The 27635-nt window shown below is 41.0% G+C and overlaps 1 protein-coding gene across 1 annotated transcript in view; it reads right to left on the reverse strand.

The window, feature by feature from the left end:
• Positions 1 to 2961: 2961 nt before the first annotated feature.
• LOC137640652 (immunoglobulin G-binding protein H-like) overlaps positions 2962 to 27635 on the reverse strand; it is a 92297-nt gene continuing 67623 nt past the window's right edge. The window contains exons 4-6 of the mRNA XM_068373150.1: positions 14931 to 14997; positions 14455 to 14600; positions 2962 to 3347 (exon numbers count right to left, since the gene is read on the reverse strand). Of these exons, the coding sequence (XP_068229251.1) occupies positions 3209 to 3347; positions 14455 to 14600; positions 14931 to 14997 (352 nt within the window). The 3' untranslated portion in view covers positions 2962 to 3208. The remainder of the gene's footprint in view (positions 3348 to 14454; positions 14601 to 14930; positions 14998 to 27635) is intronic.

Raw genomic sequence — 27635 nt, forward strand, 5'->3', positions numbered from 1 at the left:
CCGATGGTGACCAACAAATCTTCGAGCGTCTCATGGCAAGGCGGCGGGGAGAGTCTACAAGACTTGAGAAGTCGCCCTGGGCAGAGGCAGGAACTCCCAAGCCGAGAACTTCTCCCGTGGCATACCAGACGCTCGATCTAGACGAGAGTTTAGATGGGGGAAAGGCAAATGCTGTCTTCCCTAAACTCTTCTTAGACTCTAACCAGTCTCCCAACAGCCGCAAAGCTCTCTTGGATGAGCGAGAGAGAACGAGTTTAGTAAAGGCAGGTGCGGTAGCAGGCACGCCTAATACAAACTCTGACGGCGGCGAACGAGGAGCCACAGAAACAAAGTGGTCCGGGAACAACTCCTTAAATACAGCCATGACTTTTCTAAAGTCCAATGATGGTTGAGTTGCCTTAGGCTCGTCAAGTTCTGAAGGTTGATCGTCTTGTGGTTCAGCAACGTCCTCATCTGATAGTTCCTCATCCGAAAACTGATGAGGAAACGGCAACGGAGTGGGCAACGTTTGGCTCGCTGAGTCCGGTCGCACTGGTGCATGCGTGACGGAGCCGGACGCAGCGTCATGGAACTGCTGCACAGTCTGTGAACTGTCAACAACCATGGGTGCGCGAGGACGCACAGCGTCCACCCGAGACTGCTTAGACCGTCTGGGTTGTGCAGTCAACACCATACCGGGTTGCGGAGGTTGACGCACCGCGTCAAAACAAGTCACCTCTGATGGTTGCTGAACGTCCTGAACGTCAACAACCACCTCCGTGCGTCGCCTAACGTCAACGTGCGGCTGGCAACCCACACTGGGTCGCATCGGTGGAGGTACCACCCCAACTGGTAGACGCGAGAAAGTTACCTCAGCGTCAACAGGACGCACAACAGACCGCTTGGATGGTTGTTGGCCAGAAGGTTCAGCAGCAACCTTCTCCGCATTAAAGTCCTCCATCAAGGACGCAAGCTTGGACTGCATGTCCTGCAGCAACACCCATTTAGGGTCTACGGCAGCAGGTGCGGCAACAGACGGAGTGAGCGACTGAGGCGGTACCGCTTTGCCTCTCTTAGGCGGCGAGCAGTCATCAGATGACGGCATCGAGTCCGAACTGACCCAGTGGCTACAACCGGGACGTTGGACTTGTCCTGAAGGGACCGACTTACGTTTCAAAGGTCGTGAGACCTTGGTCCAAGGTTTCTTATGAGAAACACCTTCGGACGACGAGGTAAAAACGGGCTCTCTTGTCTTACGTAGGTAGGGGCGATCTTGGGGAGATACGCCTGATACCATGGAGGGAACGTCTGTTCGCTGATCAAGGCCTCTCGAACCCATGCGTCGTACGACATTGCTTCTCCCCTGGGCTTGGGAGCTTGCAAGAGGTCCCGGACTAGGAGGACGACAGGCACGAACAGACGAACCCTCAAGCGCAACACTGTTCACAACACTTTGAGAAACACTAGGCACTTTATCACTTCCCGCGGCACTTTGGCACTTTAGTTCCTTAACATCCGCCATGAGTTGATTGCGGTCACTTGCAAGGGACTCAACTCTCTCCCCCAAGGCATGGATAGCACGCATCATGTCAGCCATCGATGGTTCCTGAGTGCTAGGAGGGGGGTTAGGAACAACCACTACAGGGGAAGGATTAGGTTGAGGAGCATGAGGAGAGGAAAAATCTACCGACCTAGAAGAACTTCTCCTTACCCTATCTCTCTCTAGTCTGCGTGTATACTTCTCAAATTCGATAAAATCGAATTCCGAAAGGCCCACGCATTCCTCACACCGATCTTCCAATTGACAGGTTTTACCCCGACAATTGGAACAAACAGTGTGAGGGTCGAGAGAAGCCTTTGGAAGACGCCTAGAACAGTCCCTAGCATTGCATTTTCTGAACTTGGGAACTTGTGAAAGGTCAGCCATTTTGAATTGGTCAAGGGAAAATTCCAAAAAACGATCTAAGTCATCAACAATGAATCCGATACAAAAAAAGAGTTCAAGGATTTATTTGAAGAAAACCCTGCACTGCGAAAGCTCAAAACCAAATTAAAGTACTTCACCAAATATGATGGGAAAAACTCCAGGTTTCAACAGCGAGTAAAGTACGTCTTGTCGACACGTCGACAGAGAAGAAATTGAGTCTTTGTTTACATCGAGTATGGTATCTGGCCGACAGTTGGCGCTGGTGGGCACACCCGCAACCTGTATAGCGATCGCTGGCGAGTTTTTTTACTGTTTTTTGTCTGTCGAGCAACAGAGTTGCAGCTATATATATTCACCGGCTAAGTTAAATATTTAAAATTGCCATATAAAAGAATGACATACTTTACTAAAAGAAATTGTATATCCTTAACATCTGAGTTACTTCAGTGACAATGGTTAAAGACGAGGATTCCTAAGAAAAAGTTCACAATAACCTGCATTGGCCAGTGCAAAACTACCACATTGTCCTCGTTATCATCTACAATAATCACACGGTAAAGATATATCTCAAATTATGAGAAAATTTTAAGAGCATCATGTACTAGGTTGATAGAATTTTTATCTTCTTTGAGTATTATATTTTCTTTAATATATTTATATTGGGTTTTGCTTATATTCTAGTACACTTTACTGACTAATGCATGGCATTCTAACAGTGTTCTTGATTTATATCATGGTGGTAGAATAAAGGAAGGGGAGACTCTCCGTTATCTTGCCCAAGGACTACAACTTAATCATGGAAGAGAGAAAAGCTGAAAACAATTAACTTCAACAGTTTATTCTCAAGAACAGTACTTGGAAACTGCATTTGTCTCCAAAAGACATTGTTCTACAGATGTTACTTTGGTAGAAAAAAAATATCTCCTCAAATTATTTCTGTCACTTGGCATCTCTAGTAGTGAAATAAAAAACTGAATTTTACAATAAGAAAGTCATCTTTCTTCTGTTATATTCTACTAAAAAAAATTTAAAGTTCAAATTAAACATATGATATATTTTGATATCTTTTCAGAAAAGATAAGCTTATAGCATCATATAAGGAGTAAATAATAAACAAATCCAAGGCTGTACATATGTACATATAAAGCTTGGATACACTTATACTGTACCTTTAAAAATAAATCAGACTAAATAACTGTATTGATTCTTCAACTAAAACAAACAGAAAAAGATTATAAAACTTAATTTCTCTGAAAAGGAAGACAAGCATGGCAAAAACTTATGGCCACTGAACATGCCCTGCTAATTTGCTGACCCTTCATCAGAGTGAGCCGTCTTACCCTTATTCAACTGCTGTAGCTCTTCTTCCAGTTTAGCTACTGTGCTTGCCAAGGATTTATTTTCCTCCACAAGTTTTACATGTGCAGCATTCAACTCCCTCCTTGAAAGAAAAAATAAGAAAATTAAATTTTCTCCTATTATAGCATAGATTATTTTATCGCTTAAAAGTGCTGGGGTTCCAAGTGAAATAAAAAATACACATCATTATCCAGAATTATTGTGTAAACATACGCAAACTTGATTTTAAATAAATATATGTGGCAAAATTACTGGCAATATTTGGTTCAACATGACTTTGTGAAAGGACATTTCATTCATGAAATTCATCAAATAAAAATTGCAAGCCTCAATCAATGGCATAAACCTTGAATCAGAATTAAGATGTGCACCGACTGATTTTAAACCAAGACAAGCAATTACCAATGTTCTCACTGAATTTACGAATGCTTTTGTTGTATATCATATCTGAATTTAAATAAGTATTTTTTCTATCCCAAAATACCCATAGACTATGCCTGTATTTACACAATTAATATATAATTTACCAATTTACTTGAATTATAAAAACGTTGACTTTAACCAAATAATTCAAGCAACTGGCAAAAGCATTATTGAGACTGGGTGTATTTAATTATCCATGATATTTGTATTTAAATAATTATTTGTTATGTTGCCTTGAATTAATTCCAAAATATTTTATCTTTTCCAATATACAGTAATTAATGAAAGAAATTACAAATACAGAATCTTCATTGAGTTAATGAAGAACCATCACTTATCTACTGTATATTAGGTGTTTGAAATAGAATAGTGTTAGTAATAAAATAACTAATTTTCTTCACTTTGTTTATAAGTTATAACTTTATTATTTGTTAATTAATACCAAAATACAGCATTCTATCAAAATACCACAAAATATGAGTATGTACAGAAAAATTATTTTTAGAAAACTATGAGAAATATGTATCATTATCCAACAGTCATATTTTAAATAACTTAGCAAATGGTATATGTGATCATTTTAACAATATTTCAATATACAATATTACGGTGGCCCACTTGATTTTAGAGTTTTCATAAAAGTGGCCCACTGACAAAACTTGGCTGGCCCTGATCTAAAGGACTCAGGTTTGCATAGCTAGGAAAAATACAAACTACTTCAATATTTTAGGGCCTTAGCCAGTCTGGCTCAAAAGAAAACCAGTAGTTATTTCTTGATATTCACATATTTAAATTGAACAGATTTGAAATACCACCCTTTATTATTAAGAAAAAATTCTATTAGCACACGAGGCTAAGGACTGCTAGTAACTAATTAGTTCTACTTATATTGATAGCTTACATAATTGTGATTCACCCTACATTTATGCCAATATTTGTTTCAATAAAGGATTTTGCAAAACATAGTTGGTAAACAATTGACTAAGATTAGTAATGAGGGTAATGCTGCCAAAAGGTCTAAAAAATCTATACCACCAAAGTTTTAATAATTTGTATTTTTCCTAATTATACACACCCAAGCCATTTAAGGAAGTTTTAACTTTATGCATAAAATTTTAAGTGTTCTTAATTTATATTATGGTGGTGACATAAAGGAGGGGGAGACTCTCCATCATCTTGTCCAGAGAACCAAATATGACATGACCACAACTTAGTAGTTACGGGTAAGGGTGGGGAAGTCCAACCTCCTTGCCAGCACACTGATTAGCCACTTTGACCATCACCTAGAACTTGAGGGGTGGTTGCAGCAGGAAGTGTAACTTAAAAGGCCTCGGGTTTGTTTGGTTTGGAAGAATATAAAATACAGTACAGTACTTTAAAAAAAAATTTATTTGTTCCCACATATACAAAATATACTTTAAAAAAGAAATTATTTGTTCCCACATGTATACAAACCCTTGTCCTTTAATAGGAGTTATTCTTAGGGGGGAGGAAGTTCCTCTAACCAAGTTGGCCAGTTAAAAATCCTCGGATGTCCGAACACTCGGACCTACAGAGGTGAGGTAGTGTTGACTCTTGTCTCTCCGGTAATAGGCTAAGTTTCTGTCAACACACGCAGTCAATGAGAAACCTATATCCCAAAGAGGATGTCATGTCTGAAATGTATGGTCAATTTACAAATAATGGGTTGTATACAGTGTCCATCCTCCCCCTCATAGGGGGAATGTGGGGATACTTCTATCTATTAAGGAATAGAAAAGTTGTTTGGAACGGCAGCTAACGTGAATATCAAAGTCTAATCCAGTAAATAACGACACAACCACTGCATCCCAAGGAAGGGGAGAGGAAAAAGGACCAAACGTTCTTCTTTCTCATCCTACACTTACATCAGGACCACTATTTTTGATGAGATGATTCTTGTTCTGTGAAGGAGCTAGGTTTTCCACACAAACTGCTGAACAACCTCCACTGGTCCCAGCGAGAACTTGTCTAGGAACTTGTGACTATGCTGTACTCCCGCAGATGGTGGGCAATGAAGGTTGCCTGGTGTTTCAAGAATTCGGCATTCATATCTTGCACTGACATGTTCTTCCTGAAGGCTAGTGTTGATCCAGTCACACTCACTTTGTAAGTGTCAGTTTGATAGAATTCCTCTGGATCTTAAGCTGACGGTAAGTAAGCTCGTCTTATGTTTTCTCAAAGCTAGATGGATATGGTGTTCCTGGAGATCTTCTTGGATCTGCCTGCACTCAGGAAAAAAATTTGGTGCTGCAGTCTGAAACTCCGAGTGCACTTCATGAGTGCCGTAACACCCTCACCACCCAAAGAAGCACTAATGACATTATAAATTCCATGAAGTATGCCTACTTGTTTCACCAAGGTCAGGGGTAGGAGAAAGACCATATCGAGTGTCTGATCTTTATCTGACACGTGCCTCAAAGATCTGTACAGGGACCTCTTGAGGGACATGAGAAGACATCTACAAACGATCTACTCAGGCATCCAGACATCTGTGCAGTGCCTCGCAAAAAGCATTTCACTAGATGTTTGATAGTCTTCACCCGTGAAGTGACTGGGATGTCACCAAGTTGTGGTACCTTTGCAGGTTGGGTTGGCAAAGCAGGTTGGGCTATAGTAGTAGTTCTCTCTGTACATCAACTAGGAATGGCACTAGGTCTGGTTACCATTCAGCATGTAGCCATTTGGGAGCCACCAGGGTTACGCTAAGATTTGGAGAAGTCACTCTGCTGATTAATCTGCAAATCAGTCAGAATAGTGGAAAAACATAAATGTCAGTGGCGCAAGAACTTCTGACTTGGGGGGAGAGGACGCAATTGGAATGTTCATGTGAAGATGAAACGGGAAGTGAAGACCACAAGCAAAACCTCGGTGCTCATACAAGCAAAGAAAATTATCATAGATTCCTCTTTCACCAGTATCGTAGCAGATGTCATAAGTTCTTTAGCCCAAAAGTTACTGTAGAACAGGCGCGAGAGATCGAAAAGCGAGGTGTCTGACAAGTGTGTAGAAGACCGATTCCATAGTGATCACACTGAGGCAGCTAAATCGGTGACGTAGCGGCCGGGATCATGATCATATGCATTGTGACCGTACCCATTGTGATCATGTCATGGGATCAATTATAAAATGTTATTTTTATTAATAAAATAAATTTTTGAATATACTTACCCGGTGATTATATAAGCTGCAGCTCTGCTGCCCGAAAGAAAAACTCTACGTTCAAAATACGCCAGCGATCGCTATGCAGGTAGGGGGTGTACATCAACAGCGCCATCTGTCGAGCAGGTACTCAGTACTCAATGTAAACACAGAACTCAATTTTCTCCTCGGTCCACTGCGTCTCTATTGGGGAGGAAGGGAGGGTCCTTTAATATATAATCACCGGGTAAGTATATTAAAAAATTTATTTTATTAATAAAAATAACATTTTTCAATATTAAACTTAGCCGGTGATTATATAAGCTGATTCACACCCAGGGGGGTGGGTAGAGACCAGCATTAATTGTTTACATTATTATGAGCTAAGTATTTTGTATTTCATTTTAGCAGTTATTCAAAATAACAAACATAAAATAAATAAGTACCTGGTAAGGAAGTCGACTTGAACAATTACTCTGCCTTTTTTAAGTACGTCTTCCTTACTGAGCCTCGCGTTCCTCTTAGGATGCTGAGCGACTCCTAGGAGCTGAAGTATCAAGGGTTGCAACCCATACTAAAGGACCTCATCAAAACCTCTAATCTAGGCGCTTCTCAAGAAAAGAATTTGACCACCCGCCAAATCAACCAGGATGCGAAAGGCTTCTTAGCCTTCCGGACAACCCAAAACAACAATAAAAAAACATTTCAAGAGAAAGATTAAAAAGGTTATGGAATTAGGGGAATGTAGTGGTTGAGCCCTCACCCACTACTGCACTCGCTGCTACGAATGGTCCCAGGGTGTAGCAGTTCTCGTAAAGAGACTGGACATCTTTAAGATAAAAAGACGCGAACACTGACTTGCTTCTCCAATAGGTTGCGTCCATTATACTCTGCAGAGATCTATTTTGTTTAAAGGCCACTGAAGTTGCGACAGCTCTAACTTCATGTGTCCTTACCTTCAGCAAAGCATGGTCTTCCTCATTCAGATGGGAATGAGCTTCTCGTATCAACAGTCTGATATAATAGGAAACTGCATTCTTTGACATAGGTAAAGAAGGTTTCTTAATAGCACACCATAAAGCTTCTGACTGTCCTCGTAAAGGTTTAGTTCGTCTTAAATAGAACTTAAGAGCTCTAACAGGGCATAAGACTCTTTCTAGTTCATTTCCAACCAAATTTGAAAGGCTTGGAATATCGAACGATTTCGGCCAAGGACGAGAAGGTAGCTCGTTTTTGGCTAGAAAACCAAGCTGTAAAGAACATGTAGCCGTTTCAGATGAAAATCCGATGTTCTTGCTGAAGGCGTGTATCTCACTGACTCTTTTAGCTGTTGCTAGGCAAACGAGGAAAAGAGTCTTTAAAGTGAGATCTTTAAAGGAGGCTGATTGTAGTGGCTCGAACCTTTCTGACATAAGGAATCTTAGTACCACGTCTAAATTCCAACCCGGTGTAGCCAAACGACTCTCCTTCGAGGTCTCAAAAGACTTAAGGAGATCCTGTAGATCTTTGTTGTTAGAAAGATCTAAGCCTCTGTGACGGAAGACTGCTGCCAACATGCTTCTGTAACCTTTGATCGTGGGAGCTGAAAGAGATCTTTCCTTCCTCAGGTATAATAGGAAGTCAGCTATTTGGGTTACAGAGGTACTGGTTGAGGATACTGATACCGACTTGCACCAGTTTCGGAAGACTTCCCACTTCGACTGGTAGACTCTAAGAGTGGATGTCCTCCTTGCTCTAGCAATCGCCCTGGCTGCCTCCTTCGAAAAGCCTCTAGCTCTCGAGAGTCTTTCGATAGTCTGAAGGCAGTCAGACGAAGAGCGTGGAGGTCTGGGTGTACCTTCTTTACGTGTGGCTGACGTAGAAGGTCCACTCTTAGAGGAAGAGTTCTGGGCACGTCCACCAGCCATTGAAGTACCTCGGTGAACCATTCTCTCGCGGGCCAGAGGGGAGCAACCAACGTCAACCTTGTCCCTTCGTGAGAGGCGAACTTCTACAGTACCTTGTTGACAATCTTGAACGGGGGGAATGCATAAAGGTCTAGATGGGACCAATCCAGCAGAAAGGCATCTATATGAACTGATGCTGGGTCCGGGATCGGTGAGCAATATATTGGGAGCCTCTTGGTCCTTGAAGTTGCGAAGAGATCTATGGTAGGTTGGCCCCATGTGGCCCATAGTCTCTTGCACACATCTTTGTGAAGGGTCCATTCTGTTGGGATGATTTGACCCTTCCGACTGAGGCAATCCGCCATGACATTCATATTGCCTTGTATGAACCTCGTTACTAGAGAGAGGTTTAAATCTCTTGACCAGGTGAGGAGGTCCCTTGCGATCTCGTACAACGTCATAGAATGGGTCCCTCCTTGCTTGGAGATGTACGCCAAGGCCGTGGTGTTGTCTGAGTTCACCTCCACCACTTTGCCTTGAAGGAGGGACTTGAAGCTTTTCAAGGCCAGATGAACTGCCAGTAGCTCCTTGCAGTTGCTGTGTAACGCTCTTTGATTCGAGTTCCACGTTCCCGAGCATTCCCGACCGTCTAGTGTCGCACCCCAGCCCGTGTCCGATGCGTCCGAGAAAAAAATGTGGTTGGGGGTCTGAACAGCCAGGGGCAGACCCTCTCTGAGGTTGATACTGTCCTTCCACCAAGTCAGTGATGACTTCATCTTCTCGGAAATGGGGATCGAGACCGCTTCTAGCGTCTTGTCCTTTTCCCAGTAAACAGCTAGATGAAATTGCAGGGGACGGAGGTGTAGTCTCCCTAACGAAACGAACTGTTCCAGGGATGATAGCGTCCCTATCAGACTCATCCACTGTCTGACTGAACAACGTTTCTTCTTTAGCATGTTCTGGATGCATACCTGGGCTTGACTTGTTCTGGGGGTCGACGGAAAAGCCCGAAAAGCTTGACTGTGAATCTCCATCCCTAAGTAAACTATAGTTTGGGATGGGACCAGTTGGGACTTTTCCATATTGACCAGGAGACCCAATTCCTTGATCAGATCTAGAGTCCACTTTAGATTCTCCAGACAGCGACGACTGGAAGACGCTCTTAGAAGCCAGTCGTCCAAATAGAGGGAGGCTCTGATATCCGCTAAATGCAGGAATTTGGCAATATTCCTCATCAGCCTCGTAAAAACAAGAGGAGCCGTGCTTAGGCCAAAGCACAGGGCTCGAAATTGGTAGACAACCTTGTCGTAAACGAATCTCAGCAAAGGTTGGGATTCTGGGTGGATGGGGACGTGAAAGTATGCGTCCCTTAGGTCTAAAGAGACCATCCAGTCTTCCTTTCTGACCGCTGCTAGAACTGACTTTGTGGTCTCCATGGCGAACGTCTGCTTTGTGACAAAGACATTCAGCGCACTGACGTCTAGCACCGGTCTCCACCCTCCTGTCTTCTTTACCACTAAGAAGAGACGGTTGTAGAAGCCCGGGGATTGATGGTCCCGGACTTTGACTACCACTCCCTTTTGTAGCAAGAGAGACACCTCCTGCTTCAAGGCTAGCCTCTTGTCTTCCTCTTTGTACCTGGGAGAGAGATCGATGGGAGACGTTGCTAGAGGGGGTTTGCGGACAAACGGGATCTTGTACCCATCTCTTAGCAACTTCACAGATTGTGCATCTGCGCCCCTTTTCTCCCAGATCTGCCAGAAGTTCTTGAGTCTGGCTCCCACTGCTGTCTGAAGAAGGTGGCAGTCAGACTCTGCCTTTAAAGGACTTGGTACCTTTCTTCTTCCCGCGTCTCCCTTCGGCACGAGCACCTCCTCTGCTGGAGGCTCTGCCACGAAAGGGCGGAATGAATCTGGACGCTGGAGTGTCCATCCTGGGTCTAGATACGGTAGGCAAAGGGGTGGCTTTGCGGGCAGAGGACGCAACCAGGTCATGGGTGTCCTTCTGAATCAAGGAGGTAGCAATCTCCTTTATCAATTCCTCTGGGAAGAGGCACTTTGAGAGAGGAGCAAAAAGAAGTTCCGATCTCTGACACTGTTACTCCAGCTGACAGGAACGAGCAAAGGTTTTCCCGTTTCTTGAGGACCCCGGAAACGAACGAAGCCGCAAGCTCACTGGATCCGTCACGTATGGCCTTGTCCATGCAGGACATAATGAGCATGGAAGTTTCCTTGTCAGAGGGGGAGGTCTTCCTGCTCAACGCTCCCAAACACCAATCCAAAAAGTTAAAAACCTCGAAGGCTCTGAACACTCCTTTTAACAGATGGTCTAAGTCTGAAGGAGACCAACAAATCTTAGAGCGTCTCATGGCTAGCCTGCGGGGAGAGTCTACTAGACTTGAGAAGTCGCCCTGGGCAGAGGCAGGAACTCCCAAGCCGAGAACTTCTCCCGTGGCATACCAGACGCTCGATCTGGAAGAGAGTCTCGCAGGGGGAAACGTGAATGCTGTCTTCCCAAGGTGCTTTTTGGACTGCATCCATTCTCCCAACACCCGTAAAGCTCTCTTAGACGAGCGGGCGAGGACGAGCTTCGTAAAGGCAGGCGCGGATGACTGCGTGCCTAAAGCGAACTCAGATGGAGGAGAGCGTGGGGCCGCAGAAATAAACTGATCAGGATACATCTCCCTGAACAGTGCAAGAACTTTCCTAAAGTCCAAGGAGGGTTGCGTGGTCTTGGGTTCGTCGATGTCCGTATGCGGGTCGTCAATGTGTGCAGCGTCGTCATCATCAGAGAGTCCATCATCTGAAAACTGAGGAGGAAGCGGCAAAGGAGTAGGAATCGGCTGGTCAGCTGAGTCCGGCAGCACGGGTGCATGCGTGACTGAACCGGACGCAACGTCATGGAACTGTAGCCCAGTCTGTGAACTGGCAACAACCATAGCAGCGCGGGGGCGCAAAACGTCTACTCCTGACTGTCTAGTCTGCTGTGGGCGAGTAGTGGTAACCACACTGGGTTGCGGAGGTTGACGCACCGCGTCAAAACAAAACAACTTAGGTTGTTGTTGTAACTCGCGAACGTCAACGGAAGGTTCCGTGCGTCGCTGAACGTCAACATGCGGCTGGCAGGGTACACTGGAACGCATGGGTGGCGGGACTCTCACAGCTGGAGTGCGGGAGAAGGTAGCCTCAGCGTCCACTGGACGCACAACCGTGGGTGGTTGTAGGCTAGAGGTTGGTGTAGCGTCAACCTTCTCCGCACGAAAGTCCTGCATTAATGACGTTAACTGTGTCTGCATGGTCTGCAGCAACGACCACTTAGGGTCTACAGTAGCAGGTGCGGCAACAGACGGTGTTACTGCCTGATGCGGTACCGCTTTGCCTCTCTTAGGAGGTGTGCAGTCATCTGAAGACTGCAGCGAGTCCGAACTGACCCAGTGGCTACAACTGGGCCGTTGGACTTGCGCGGAAGGGACCGACTTACGCTTAAGAGGCCGCGAGACCTTGGTCCATGGTTTCTTTCGAGAAACCTCTTCCGCAGACGAGGAATAAATGGGCTCTCTCGTCTTCGTGTGGGTGGGGCGATCTTGGTTAGATACGCCCGAAACCACGGAGGGAACGTCTGTTCGCTGATTAAAGCCTCTCGAACCCTTTGGTCGTACGACATTGCTTCTCCCCTGGGCTTGGGAGCTTGCAAGAGGTCCCGGACTGGGAGGACGACAGGCACGAACAGACGAACCCTCAAGCGCAACACTATCTATAACACTTTCCACAACACTACCACTCACTTTGTCACTACCCACAGCACTCTTACACTTCAACTCCTTGACGTCTGCCATGAGTTGGTTACGGTCACTCGCCAATGACTCGACTCTCTCACCCAGAGCCTGGATGGCACGCATCATATCTGCCATCGAAGGTTGTTGAGTGCTAGAAGGGGGATCAGGAGCAACCACTACAGGGGAAGGAATAGGTTGTGGGGCATGAGGAGAGGAAATATCAACGGAGCGAGATGAACTTCTCCTGACTCTATCTCTCTCTAGCCTACGTGTGTATTTCTGGAATTCGATGAAATCGAATTCCGAAAGCCCAACGCATTCCTCACATCGATCTTCCAATTGACAGGCCTTATCCCGACAATTGGAACAAACGGTGTGAGGATCGATAGAGGCCTTCGGAAGACGCCTTGAACAGTCCCTGGCATTACATTTCCTAAACTTAGGGACTTGAGAAGGGTCAGCCATTTTGAAGTAGTCAAAGGGGAATTCAAAATCTATCCAAAGTCGTCAACAAATAATCCAAAATCAATAAAAGAATGCAAGGATGTATTGAAGATAACGTCTGCAAAGCGAAAGCTCAAAACTAGAAATGTGTACTTCACCAAAATATGTGAAAACCAATCCAGTAAGCAACAGCGAATTTAGTAGGTCTTGCCGGTGGCACGACAGAGAGAAAATTGAGTTCTGTGTTTACATTGAGTACTGAGTACCTGCTCGACAGATGGCGCTGTTGATGTACACCCCCTACCTGCATAGCGATCGCTGGCGTATTTTGAACGTAGAGTTTTTCTGTCGGGCAGCAGAGCTGCAGCTTATATAATCACCGGCTAAGTTTAATATTGAAAAATACTGTTATGTTCACGATGATCATTGATAGTACACTATACCACGCTCCTTCTGCTGGGTTGTTGTCTCTGGAGCTCTCCAAAGAGGGAAGGAATGTAAACCTCAATACAGAAATCACTTGAGCTATTGCAGAGGTTTCGTTCCATGCCCCCAAGCAATAGCTGAAAGGCTGTAAAGTAGATACCTATGGGATATATTTTTTCATTATGTACTTCCATAATTTTTCATTACAGTATCTTTATAAATCTAAACTTTTATAAACCTTTCCAACACTATTATAATCCCATTATACACTCAAACATTCTTTTAAATTAAAACTTACTTTTACTGTAGGCACATCCTCACATGCACTTAATGAAAAAATTAAATGTTTAGTTGGCATTGTAAGGCTTGAAAGCAATTACAATTTTTGAAAAAAAAAAAAAAAAACACACGCACAAAATCCAGATAATGACGCAGAGCGATGGGATATTGAATACTGCAGTTTACTTGTATTTGTATAGGAACAAACAATCAATAATACATTACCTTAGAATTATTAAGGCAGTGAACAATTTTTTATTTAAAATTTAGTACTGAAAACTGAAGAACTGGAATTAGACTACAGTAATTCTTTTTTAACTCTGAACATATGTGGCAATATAGACAAAAAAATTAGAGATGATTATGGTAGCTGGTTCTGTGGATTGCACTTACGAGCAGAATACAGTATTTGCCTCTATCTTTAAAAATCAACAGTAGTTGTATAACAGTGACAATGACTCCCAGAATGGCACTTATCCATACAGTATTATTATTCTACTTGTACCCCCTTCCTGCCTCCCTGCTTTCCTTACTCTCCACACACTTTTCAAGATTTTAGGTACACAATGAGTATACGTCTACTGTACGAGTAAAACATATAGAAAATCTTTTGATTAAAGACCTTCCATTGTAGTTTTGTCCCAAAACATAGTAATGGCTTAACCTATTACTTTTTGAGATTAAAATATCTGAAACAAGAGTACAAAAATGTTCTTAATTAAAGTTGCTAAATCATTTAAGAAAAAAAATATTTTAAAAGGAACTAATTACACACTACAGTATTTACCAGTACTTACGCAATTAGATTTAGTTCATCTACAGGCAGACGATCTTCCCTTCCCTTCTGAAGTGAATTTTGTTCCTCTTTGAGCTCAGATATTTGTCCTTCTAATACACTTATCTCCTCACTGATTGTTGCCTCACTTTCTTCCTTTTCATGTACCTGTTTCATCAAAACAGGAATATAAAAGTCATAAATCAAACATACTCCACAATCCTAAATAACACATTAAAATCTTTAATCAAGCAAACCAACATAAACATTTGCCAATGAAAATTATATTCAATCTAACAATTATACTTGGTGTACATCTAATACAAATATAATAGTTCTATAAATAATTCAACTTACTGTATTATAAATCATACTCTAATGGGCATAATTTGAATTTACAGCTCAACTCCTTCAATCATAAAATTCTAAAATAAAAGAACTGACCTAAAGAAATATAATACATTCAAAAAAATAATATTACTTATCTTTACAACTTACAGTATCATTGAGCTTCAAACTTTGGAATCTGAAGAGGATATCTTTGCTGACACCTTCAATCTCATTCCTGCGTAAAATAAGAGAAAATATAATCAATCACAGTCATGAGTGGTAATGTATATATAATTCACAGAAATTTCCCACAATAAATTTTTCCTAAAACAAAATTGCAACATTTGCCTTTGATTATTTCCTATAACAAACTGGAAAGAGGAATTTAGCAGATTTCATGTCATTACATAGCATAGAGTGAGTGCTGTGAAAAATCCCTTAAATCTGAATAAAAAATAAAACCAATCTTACAAGATAATTTAGATTTAAGAATTACCGTAAGTTACATACATACATATACCAAGGCACTTCCCCCAATTTTGGGGGGTAGCCGACATCAACAAATGAAACAAAAACAAAAAAGGGGACCTCTACTCTCTACGTTCCTCCCAAGGGACTCAACCGAGTTAAGCTGGTACTGGTAGGGTGCCACAGCCCACCCTCCCCCGTTATCCACCACACATGAAGCTTCATAATGCTGAATCCCCTACTGCTGCTACCTCCTCGGTCATCAAAGGCATCGGAGGAAGCAGCAGGGCCTACCGGAACTGCATCACAATCGCTCGCCATTCATTCCTATTTCTAGCACGCTCTCTTGCCTCTCTCACATCTATCCTCCTATCACCCAGAGCTTCCTTCGCTCCATCCATCCACCCGAACCTTGGCCTTCCTCTTGTAATTCTCCCATCAACTCTTGCATTCATCACCTTCTTTAGCAGACAGCCATTTTCCATTCTCTCAACATGGCCAAACCACCTCAACACATTCATATCCACTCTAGCTGCTAACTCATTTCTTACAAACATTCTCACTCTCACCACTTCGTTCCTAACCCTATCTACTCGAGATACACCAGCCATACTCCTTAGACACTTCATCTCAAACATTCAATTTCTGTCTCTCCATCACTTTCATTCCCCACAACTCCGATCCATACATCACAGTTGGTACAATCACTTTCTTATATAGAACTCTCTTTACATTCATGCCCAACCCTCTCTTTTTTACTACTCCCTTAACTGGCCCCAACACTTTGCAACCTTCATTCACTCTCTGACGTACATCTGCTTCCACTCCACCATTTGCTGCAACAACAGACCCCAAATACTTAAACTGATCCACCTCCTCAAGTAACTCTCCATTCAACATGACATTTAACCTTGCACCACCTTCCCTTCTCGTACATCTTATAACCTTCCTCTTACCCACATTAACTCTCAACTTCCTTCTCTCACACACTCTTCCAAATTCTGTCACTAATCGTCCAAGCTTCTCTTCTGTGCCTGCAACCAGTACAGTATCATCTGCAAACAACAAGTGATTTACCTCCCATTCATGGTCATTCTCATCTACCAGTTTTAATCCTCGTCCAAGCACTCGAGCATTCACCTCTCTCGCCACTCCATCAACATACAAGTTAAACAACAAGTTAAACAACCACGGCGACATCACACATCCCTGTCTCACCCCCACTCTCACCGGAAATCAATCACTCACTTCATTTCCTATCCTAACACATGCTTTACTACCTTTGTAGAAACTTTTCCCTGCTTGCAACAACGTTCCACCAACTCCATATAACCTCATCACATTCCACATTGCTTCCCTATCAACTCTATCATACGCTTTCTCCAGATCCATAAACGCAACATACACCTCCTTACCTTTTGCTAAATATTTCTCGCATATCTGCCTTACTGTAAAAATCTGATTCATACAACCCCTACCTCTTCTAAAACCACCGTGTACTTCTAAGATTGCATTCTCTGTTTTATCCTTGATCCTATTAATCATTACTCTACCATACACTTTTCCAATTACGCTTAACAAACTAATACCTCTTGAATTACAACACTCATGCACATCTCCCTTACCCTTATATAGTGGTACAATACATGCACAAACCCAATCTACTGGTACCATTGACAACACAAAACACATATTAAACAATCTCACCAACCATTCAAGTACAGTCACACCCCCTTCCTTCAACATCTCAGCTCTCACACCAGCCATACCAGATGCTTTTCCTACTCTCGTTTCATCTAGTGCTCTCCTCACTTCATCTATTGTAATCTCTCTCTCTCATTCTCATCTCCCATCACTGGCACCTCAACACCTGCAACAGCAATTATATCTGCCTCCCTATTATCCTCAACATTCAGTAAACTTTCAAAATAATAAGTTAATTTAAAAAAAAAAAAAAAGTAAAAAGTTTGTTAGAATTCTCAAAAAAATAATAAGGTTGAGCTTCAATTATCCCACAAACTTTAAAATAACTTGTATTTTTCCAAACTATACAAAACTGAGTCCCTTATTAGGAGAATGATTCAGATCAGCTGGAGGACTAGGCACTTAAAACTTATAAAAAGGTGTCAGCAGTAGCTGGTAGTTACCAAACATTGAACAGTCACTTTGATTATACCTTGGGACTTTTAGGGAGCTGAAGGAGTGAATTTGAAGGACTCAGGTTAAGAATTCCCTGTTACTTAAATGGCTGGCTAAAACAACGTGATGGCTATGCTCAGGCCTGATAAAGTAAGGAGAATATGATCCTAAATACCTCTCAAACCAGGTTAGAAAGTATCATCAGGCTCATGGCTCAGGCAACCAAGGATGTTGCACAAGAAAATCTCTCTTAGATTAGCGAGTCTGTAAAGTAGCGCATATAAAAATCAATGGGTTTGCCTGTAAATATCCATCCTCCCCATCATAAGGAGGATGGTAGAATGAACACTTCTATTCAAAGGTATTAGAAAAACTGCAAATAATAGGTGAGGCACACCTGTAACAATGTCCATTCAGCTACATAGGATACCAACAGCTATACCTCAAGTGAGGGGAAGAAAAGAGGAAAAGGGCCAGACACTCTCACTCCCATTCTAGACTTATGTTGTAACTGCTATCTTAGACATGATACTGTACTTTTGGTCCTGTAAAGGGCTCGAGTCACTACCTCACTTGCTGAGCTGCAATCACTGGTCACACTGAAAACTTATCCACAGACTTGCAATTGCATCGAAACAAATAATGTATTTGAGCCACCAAGAGATTTTTCTTAAAGGATAGAGTAGCACCAACTCCTACAATCTCAATGCTGTGCACCTGAACTTGCTCTGATGTACCGGAGGATCTAGGGTAAAACGCTCTGTTAATAGTCTCTCGCAGCCAAAGGGAAATTGTATTTAAAGCAACTTTTTTCTTCACCCTACCAGCTACCAGTGCTTAAGAACAGGTTCTGTAACCTAGGTCTGGTAGTCTGGGTTCTCTTTAGGTAACACCTTAGTGGCCTTACAGGTCACAAAGGTAACTCATCCAGATCCTTGGTTAATTCCTTTAGTGATGAAATCCTGGAATTAAGAATAGATGAATTTTAAGTTTTAACTATGAACTCAGGAACAAAAGATAAAGCGTGCCTCCAGTGCTCAGAATGAGAGACTAAATAAGAAAGTCCACGTAGTTCACCTACACACTTAGTAGAAGCTAAATAAGCAGAAAAACACTTCTCAGGGTTAGGTCCCTATCTCACGCTAGCCTCAACAGTTCATAGGGATTTCTTTTCTTATAGTAAAGAAAACTGTACGACTCCACTGCCCTTTTGTATGGCATTGTCTGCTTTACTAACAGCGTTAATCAATACAGCAAAGAAAAATAAATGGAAAATATCCAATCTCCCGGGCGATGACCTTGGTTACATTCAAAACTAGTGCCATAGCCTCTGTACCATGATCTTCAACTGTCTTGAGTTAGAGTTCTCTTGCTTGAGGGTACACTCCGGCCCACTATTCTACTTTATTTCTCTACCTCTTGTTTTTTCAAAGTTTTTATAGTTCATATATGAAATATAGATTTTAATATTGTTACTATTCTATTTTTCCTTGTTTCCTTTTCTTACTGGGCTATTTTTCCTATTGGAGACCCTGGGCTTATAGCATTCTGCTTTCCCAACTAGGGATGTAGCTTAGAAAATAATAATAATAATAATAATAATAATAATAATAAAAATAATAATAATAAAGTCAAATTTTATGAGGAGGAAAGGTCTTCTCTATACTCCAGATAAGTACAGATAATTCCCAAAAAGGGAAAATATTCACTTCTCTCAGTCTCAGTACCTGATTCAAGGATGAGCAATACCCTTCTAATGCTGAGACAGAAGTATTTTTCCTTTCGTAGATACGCTAGAAAGTTTGCTACCAGTGGAATAGAGGATCCAAGAGAAGTTCTCTGTCGACGGAACCAGCAACAGAAGATGGCCCACTTTGCCTGGTACACATCGGTGGATGATTTCCTGGGGTAGCCAGAAAAGTCGTGCGATAAGCCTTTCTCTCTAAAGAGGTGCTGGGTAACCTCCACCTGTGAAGTGATAGAGAGCTGATTGTGCCCAGGGGGAATAAATATATATATATACATATATATATATATATATATACATATACAGTACATATACATATACATATACATATACACACACACACACACATATATATATATATATACATATATATATATATATATATATATATATATATATATATATATATATATATATATATATGTGTGTGTGTGTATTAAATATATATATATATATATATATATATATATATATATATATATATATGTGTGTGTGTGTGTGTGTATTAAATATATATATATATATATATATATATATATATATATATATATATATATATATATATATATATATATATATATATGTGTGTGTGTGTATTAAATATATATATATATATATATATATATATATATATATATATATATATATATATATATATATATATATATATATATATATATATATATATATATATATATATATATGTATTAAATATATATATATATATATATATATATATATATATGTATATATATATATATTTATATATATATATATATATGTGTGTATATAAATATATATATATATATATATATATATATATATATGCATGTAAATATATATATACCTGTATACAGTGAACCCTCGCTACTTCGCGGTTCGACAATCGCGGATTCACCACTTCGCGGGGTTTTTCCATAACCCATATATATATACATATCGCGGATTTTCCGGAAAATTCGAAAATACCGCGAAATCTGAAGACCCCCAAATACGATATTTTGTTACCTGTAATTCCATTAATACTGTAATTAGTAATATCTGCTCTTACTGATTGTTCATTGCATTACATATGATATATAATTCAGCACAGAAAGAAATAAAACACGAAAAGAGAATGTGATCATACGATAATTCAGTACGTAGTAAAATTAAATCGAACATGAAACGCAAATCAGATGCAGTCATACCATATTAGAATGGTGTGTACTGTAATGGATGTGCTTCTTTTCCATGAATCTTTTGTATGTATACGTACGTAGTACAGTACTGCATCCAATAATATTCTTTGTTGCAAAAATCACATTTCGAATAAGCGTACGAGAGAGAGAGAGAGAGAGAGAGAGAGAGAGAGAGAGAGAGAGAGAGAGAGAGAGAGAGAGAGAGAGAGAGAGAGAGAGAGAGGCGTAAAATAGCGTACGTAAAGTGTGTATTATTATTATTGTTATTATTATTATTATTGTTGTTGTTGTTAATAAAATTATTATTGTTATTATTATTATCATTATTATTATTATTATTACTGTACAGTATTATTATCATTATTTATTATTACGGTATTGTACTTAATCTACGTACGTTCAGTATGCGCGGGGCATCTTCTATGAGTAGGTAACCAACGCATCATAGTAATGTAAGACGGGTTGTGATTGGTTCAAGCGCTGATAGATGACGAATCAGAACTCAAGTTTTGTTATCTAGCCTGTGATTGGTGTTTTGCCCGCATCTTCTACCCGCAGCATCAAAGTTCTCGCGGGGCTGGATCGTTCACTCTCTGTTACCGCGTATCGCTGAGTAGACGTTCTTAAGTTTGTGAAGTTTAATCTGTGCTGTGTGCGACCTTTTTAAGTTGAACTTTTTGTTACAGTACTGTACGTAAATCCTACTGTAATGGCTCCCAAGCGTTCTGCTTCTCTTAAGGCTGGTAGTGAGCCTAAACGCCACCGAAGGATGATGACGATAGCTGAGAAGGTTACGCTTCTCGACATGTTAAAAGATGGTAGAAGTTACGCGGCCGCCGGCCACCATTTTGGCATCAACGAAACCACCGTTCGCTATATCAAAAAGGACGAGGCGAACATTAGAAAGACGGCTGCAATCACCTTTAGCAGATCAGCGAAGCGAGTCGTTACAACGCGTAATAAAACGATCGTACGCATGGAAGGTGCTTTAGCTGTGTGGATTGCCGACTGCCGGAAGAAGAACATAGCGTTGGATACGAACACCATCCAAACAAAGGCTTTGAGTTTATATGAGAATTTTGCTGCAAAGGAACCTAAAGACGACGACGGCAACCATGCTGAAGATGATGATGATGCAGATGATCCTCAACCAGGGACATCCACTGATTCCCAGCCTCAGAAACGTTTTTCCGCAAGCAAAGGATGGTTCGCGAAGTTTCAGAAACGCTTCGCCCTGAAAAGCGTTTCCCTGCATGGGGAGTCTGCTTCCGCTGACACTGCCGCTGCTGAAACTTACGTGAACCAGACGTTCAAGAATATTATCGCCGAAGGTGGATACAAGCCGGAACAAGTCTTTAATATGGATGAGACTGGCTTGTTTTGGAAGAGAATGCCGTCGCGAACTTTCCTGTTCAAAGAGGAAGCCAAAGCCTCTGGCTTTAAGGCATTCAAGGATCGCGTTACCCTCGTGATGTGTGGCAATGCTGCTGGATTTTTGTTAAAGCCGGGGCTTATTTATAAGTCGAAAAATCCTCGCGCTTTGAAAAATAAAAATAAGAATCTCCTTCCCGTGTACTGGATGCATAATCAAAAAGCATGGATTACGAAGATGCTGACCTCCAACTGGTTCCACCAGTGTTTTATCCCGCAAGTCAGTAAATATCTCTTAGAGAAGGGCTTGCCATTCAAGATCCTTCTCCTTATGGATAACGCTGGTGGACACGCAACTGACCTGTCGCATGAGGGCATTCAGGTTGAGTTCCTGCCACCCAACACCACGTCATTAATTCAACCGATGGACCAGGGGGTTATCAGGGCGTTCAAGGCCCTCTACACGAAGAATACCTTGGCGGACCTCGTTGCGTGTGTGGATGCTGCCCAAGATGACGAGGATGAAGATTTCAACTTGAAGGCGTACTGGCGGCAGTACACCATAGCCACGTGCCTGCAGAATATTCAGAAGGCACTTCAAGAGATGAAACCTGCAACCGTGAATGCGAGCTGGAAGAAGTTGTGGCCCGATATTGTTTACGACGACAAGGGATTTACTCCGTCGGAAATCCAACACTCTGCAATACGGAAATCTGTGCAGTTGGCTGCCATAATTGGAGGTGACGGGTTTGGCGACATGACGACTGAAGACGTCGACGAGTTGTTGGACTGCCATTCCCAGCCCCTAACTGACGCAGACCTCGAAGACCTGACGAAATCGGCAAGTGAGGAAGAGAGTGATACCCAGGAAGAGACCCAAGAAAATGTCGAAGAAACGGGCTTAACATTAGAACGGCTTGCCAAGGCCTGCAACCACGCGAAGGAGTTGAAAGAAATGTTGCAAGAGTGGGACGAGGATATGGTTCGCTCGATGCAATTCTGCAACAAGGTTGATGACATAATGACTCCCTACAAAATGCTCTTGGATCGAAAAAAGAAGCAGCGGCAACAACTTCCGATCACAATGTTCTTCCAGCCTCGCAAAAGAGAGCCAGTTCCTCCTGCTAGTACGCCTTCGGAAGAAATTGAAGTTTCCCAGGAAGAAGTTGAAGAGGTGTCCCAGGAAAAGACACCTCCGTCTGAAGAGACGTAAAATACTATCATTGGCTGCACAGTAGAACACATCATCAGCTTCATCATCATCATTTCTACTATGCAGCAAATTCATCGCCATCACCATTCAAGTTTTTCTTCAACTTCTTTCGTGGTGAGTACAGTAACAATTTTTATTTTTTACTTTAATATTCTTACTGCCTGTTTTATAGTTTAGTAATGTACGTACTGTATGCATTAAGTTAAAGGGAAGGTTTTAAAAGTCTACATGTTGTAACCTATCATATTTTTTTTGTTTAAAATTTACATTTACTGTACGTACGTAAAACAATCTCTCTCTCTCTCTCTCTCTCTCTCTCTCTCTCTCTCTCTCTCTCTCTCTCTCTCTCTCGTAAATTGTTTTCCTGCTTTGCTACGTACAATACTGTATAATTTATATTTGTAAGGTAACATATTTTGTAAATGCTTTTACTGTAAATACTGTACAGTATGTACTGTATCATTATTTATCACTATCATCATGCGCGTTAAATGCCTTGTTTGTTCTGAGCGTGGTTGTTTACTGAGCGTACACGCCGTCGTTTCAGGCGGCGTCAAAGAAAAACATTTCATTTGGAAGTCCTAAGAAAAATACGTAAACTAAAACATTGGTAATAAACAAATCAACATACAGTACAGTACTGTATAATCAATATAATCGATGCAAAAACTAACCTATACATATATGTGTACTGTACACTAAATGAGTTTGTTTCTTCATTATGATCAGAGATGAACGTAAACAAAACATTGGTTGCCATTTTTTATCGTGCTTTTTAGGTGTTTAGGAAACGCATGATATAAAATCGCCTTTAATATTTGTGCCTGTTTTAGTTTAGGGTGCTGTAGTACATGCATTAAGTGTTCTGTACATTAAAGGGTGGTTTGTTAACAGTACTACGTACAAGGGAAGGTTTTAAAAGTCCGAATATACATGTTAAATAAATAGGTAAATATGATGTCACTACTTCGCGGATTTTCACCTATCGCGCCCGCGTCTGGAACCTATCTACCGCGATAAACGAGGGTTCACTGTATATATATATATATATATATATATATATATATATATATATATATATATATATACTGTATATACTGTATATATATATATATATATATATATATATATATATACTGTATATATATATATATATATATATATATATATATATATATATATATATATATATATATATATATACACACATATCTAAAGTTTTTGAACGTCTTCTGGCAAAACGTCTTAATAGGTTTGCTGAAGGTAATCACCTACTCCCTAGTTTGCAAGTTGGTTTTTGTAAAGGCCTTGGAGCATGTGATGCCTTTCTTACAATCTCCAATACTGTACAGAAATCCCTTGATTGTGGTCAGGAAGTTCGTATGATTGGCCTTGATTTTAGTGCTGCCTTTGACCGTGTTAATCATGAGGCCCTTGTTTTCAAATTGAAACAGTTGGGAGTGGGTGGGTCGTTTCTTAGCATTATTATTGATTTTTCAAGTAATAGATCTCAAAGAGTTGTTGTTGATGGGCACCACAGTGAGTATAGGAATGTGATATCTGGTGTTCCACAGGGTAGTGTTCTTGGCTCATTACTTTTCATACTATATACACATGACATGTGGTTTTGCCAAGAAAACAAGCTTGTTGCATATGCAGATGATGCTACTCTCTTTGCATCAATTCCATCCCCTGAATGTAGATCTGGAGTTGGTGAGTCCCTTAATAGAGATTTAGCTAAAATTAGTGCATGGTGCAAATTATGGGGTATGAAGTTGAATCCTAACAAAACTCAAAGTATGATTGTAAGTAGGTCAAGGACGGTGGCTCCTCAACATCCGGATCTCAGTATTGATAATGTTTCTTTAAATTTGTATGACTCTTTTAAAATTTTAGGTGTGATTCTCGACAGGAAATTTACTTTTGAGAAACACATTAGGTCTGTGTCTTCTTCAATTGCACAAAAAGTTGGCTTATTGAGAAAGTCTTACAAGATTTTCGGTGATCAATCTATTCTGAAGAAGTGTTTTAATTCTTTCATTCTACCTTGTTTTGAGTATTGTTCTCCTGTCTGGTCTTCAGCTGCTGATTCTCATCTTAATTTGTTGGACAGAAACTTACAGTCTATTAAATTTCTTATTCCTGATCTAGATATTAATCTTTGGCACCGTCGTTCAATTACTTCATTATGCATGTTGCATAAGATTTTTCATAACACTGACCATCCATTACATTCAGATCTCCCTGGATAATTCTATCCTGTTCGTAATACTAGGCAGGCAGTTAATTCTAATAGCCAGGCCTTCTCCGTCATGAGGCTCAATACTACACAGTATTCTAGAAGTTTTATTCCAGCTGTTACCAAGTTGTGGAATGATCTTCCTAATCGGGTAGTTGAATCAGTAGAACTTCAAAAGTTCAAAGTTGGGGCAAATGTTTTCATGTTGACCAGGCTTACATGAGTCCTTTTATTGTTTATATATGACATATCTGTTTTTGAAGTTGTTAATACATATATACATGCATATATACATATATACGTATATATATATAAATATATATATACATGCATATATACATATATATATATATATATATATATATACAGTGGAACCTCTACATACGAATTTAATCCGTTCCAGAACCAACTTCGGATGTAGAAATTGATCGGATGTCGAAACGAATTTTCCCATAAGAATACATTGAAATAGGATTAATCCGTGGTTGAGCCCAAAAACCTATGATAACTTCTTAATAAACTACTACACATAATTTTCCCATGAGAATAATGAACACTAAATTAGATAATAGACATGTAAATAAGAAGAATAGACATGTAAATAAGAAGAATTAGCAAAAAATGATAAATAAGAAAAGGGTTTTTAGCGTCACTTTACCTTAGAAACTCCAGCGCAGGTGTTGTTCGTCTTCGCTACGCAGAGAGGAGAGAGGAGACGGACGGACGGCGAGGAGGTAGAGAGGTTAACTACGATAAACGTAACACTACCGTAACTTATTCTAACTTACACTAAGTGAACTTTAACATAACTTAGCTTATTTTTTTTTTTATTTTTATATTTTATATTTTTTTTACATTTTCTTTTTTTCTTTTTGATGATTACGTAATTTTAATCACTATCACTTACATTTAAAATTGACTGAATTTCTTTTGCTTCACTCTTTTCCGTTTTCTGTGTTTCACTTTCTTCCTCTTCACTCTTTGCCGTTTTCTTCGGTTCACTTACATCCTCTTCATCGCGAGTTCGCTTCGCAGTTTTTTTAAAGAAAGCATCGATAGATAATTGCTTCGTACGGCTTTTCAGAATGTTTCGAAAGTGCGTTAGGCAAACATCATCGAATTGAGAAACTACACGACAAACCTGCAATTTCTTTGGATGGTATTTGTCGATGAAGTCGACCACGTCTTGATATTTTCCTAACACCTCTTTTATTTGCGCTGAACCTAACACATGTTCTACCTCCTCGCTCTCTTCCTCGTCATCACTCATGTGCTCCGACATAGCATGGAGTTCCTTGAGCTCATCCGTCGTCAGTTCGTCGTGATGTTCGGCGACGAGTTCCGTAACGTCATCTGCGTCGACCTCCAGACCCATGGACTTGCCAAGGGAGACGATTTCCTCTACGGCTTCCGCTGCACCGACCACGGGATCAGGTTCGGGGTTAAAACCCTCGAAATCTCGGGGAGAAACTGCATCAGGCCACAGCTTCTTCCATGCAGAATTGAGGGTCCGTCGAGTTAATCCCACCCAAGCCTGATCAATGATCTTTAAGCAGTGCACGATATTGAAGTGACCCCTCCAAAATTCACGCAAAGTTAAGTTGGTGCTTTGCGTGACATTAAAGCACTGCTTGAATAAGTGCTTGGTGTACAGCTTCTTAAAATTAGAGATGACTTGCTGGTCCATGGGCTGGAGGATAGAGGTGGTATTTGGTGGAAGATACAGCACCTTTATGAACTTGAATTCATCGAAGATATCATCTTCAAGTCCGGGGGGGTGAGCGGGTGCATTGTCAAGGCATAGCAGGCACTTTAAAGGCAATTTCTGCTCATGAAGATACTTCTTCACAGAAGGACCGAAAACTTGGTTTACCCATTGCACAAAGAATTGCCTAGTGACCCAGGCCTTCGAGTTGGATCGCCAGAAAACATGAAGCTGATCCTTATCGACGTTGTGTGCTTTAAAGGCCCTAGGGTTCTCTGAATGGTAAACAAGCAAGGGCTTAACTTTAAAGTCCCCGCTAGCGTTGGCACATAGAGCAAGAGTCAACCGATCCTTCATTGGCTTATGCCCAGGCAATTTCTTCTCTTCAGCAGTGATGTAGGTTCGACTCGGCATCTTCTTCCAAAACAGCCCGGTTTCATCACAATTGAACACCTGCTGCTCTACGTAGCCTTCTTCCTTTACGATATTTTCGAATTTCTTAACAAAGTCAGTTGCAGCCTTTGTGTCCGCACTAGCAGCCTCTCCGTGGCGAACAACTGAATGAATCCCGGACCGTTTCTTAAATTTCTCGAACCAGCCACGAGATGCCTTGAAATCATCTAAGGAAGGCTCGGTTGAACTCTCCCCAGCATCACCCACAGAGCTCTCCTCCTTCAAGTCCGTAAAGATGGCGTGCGCCTTCTCGCAGATGACTGTTTCGGTGATGGTGTCGCCAACGATCTCTCTATCCTTAATCCACACTAGTAGAAGTCGTTCCATCTCTTCTATGATAGGGGTACGGCGTTTGGA

This window comes from Palaemon carinicauda, chromosome 5, assembly GCF_036898095.1.
Source record: "Palaemon carinicauda isolate YSFRI2023 chromosome 5, ASM3689809v2, whole genome shotgun sequence".
Classification (NCBI taxonomy): domain Eukaryota; kingdom Metazoa; phylum Arthropoda; class Malacostraca; order Decapoda; family Palaemonidae; genus Palaemon; species Palaemon carinicauda.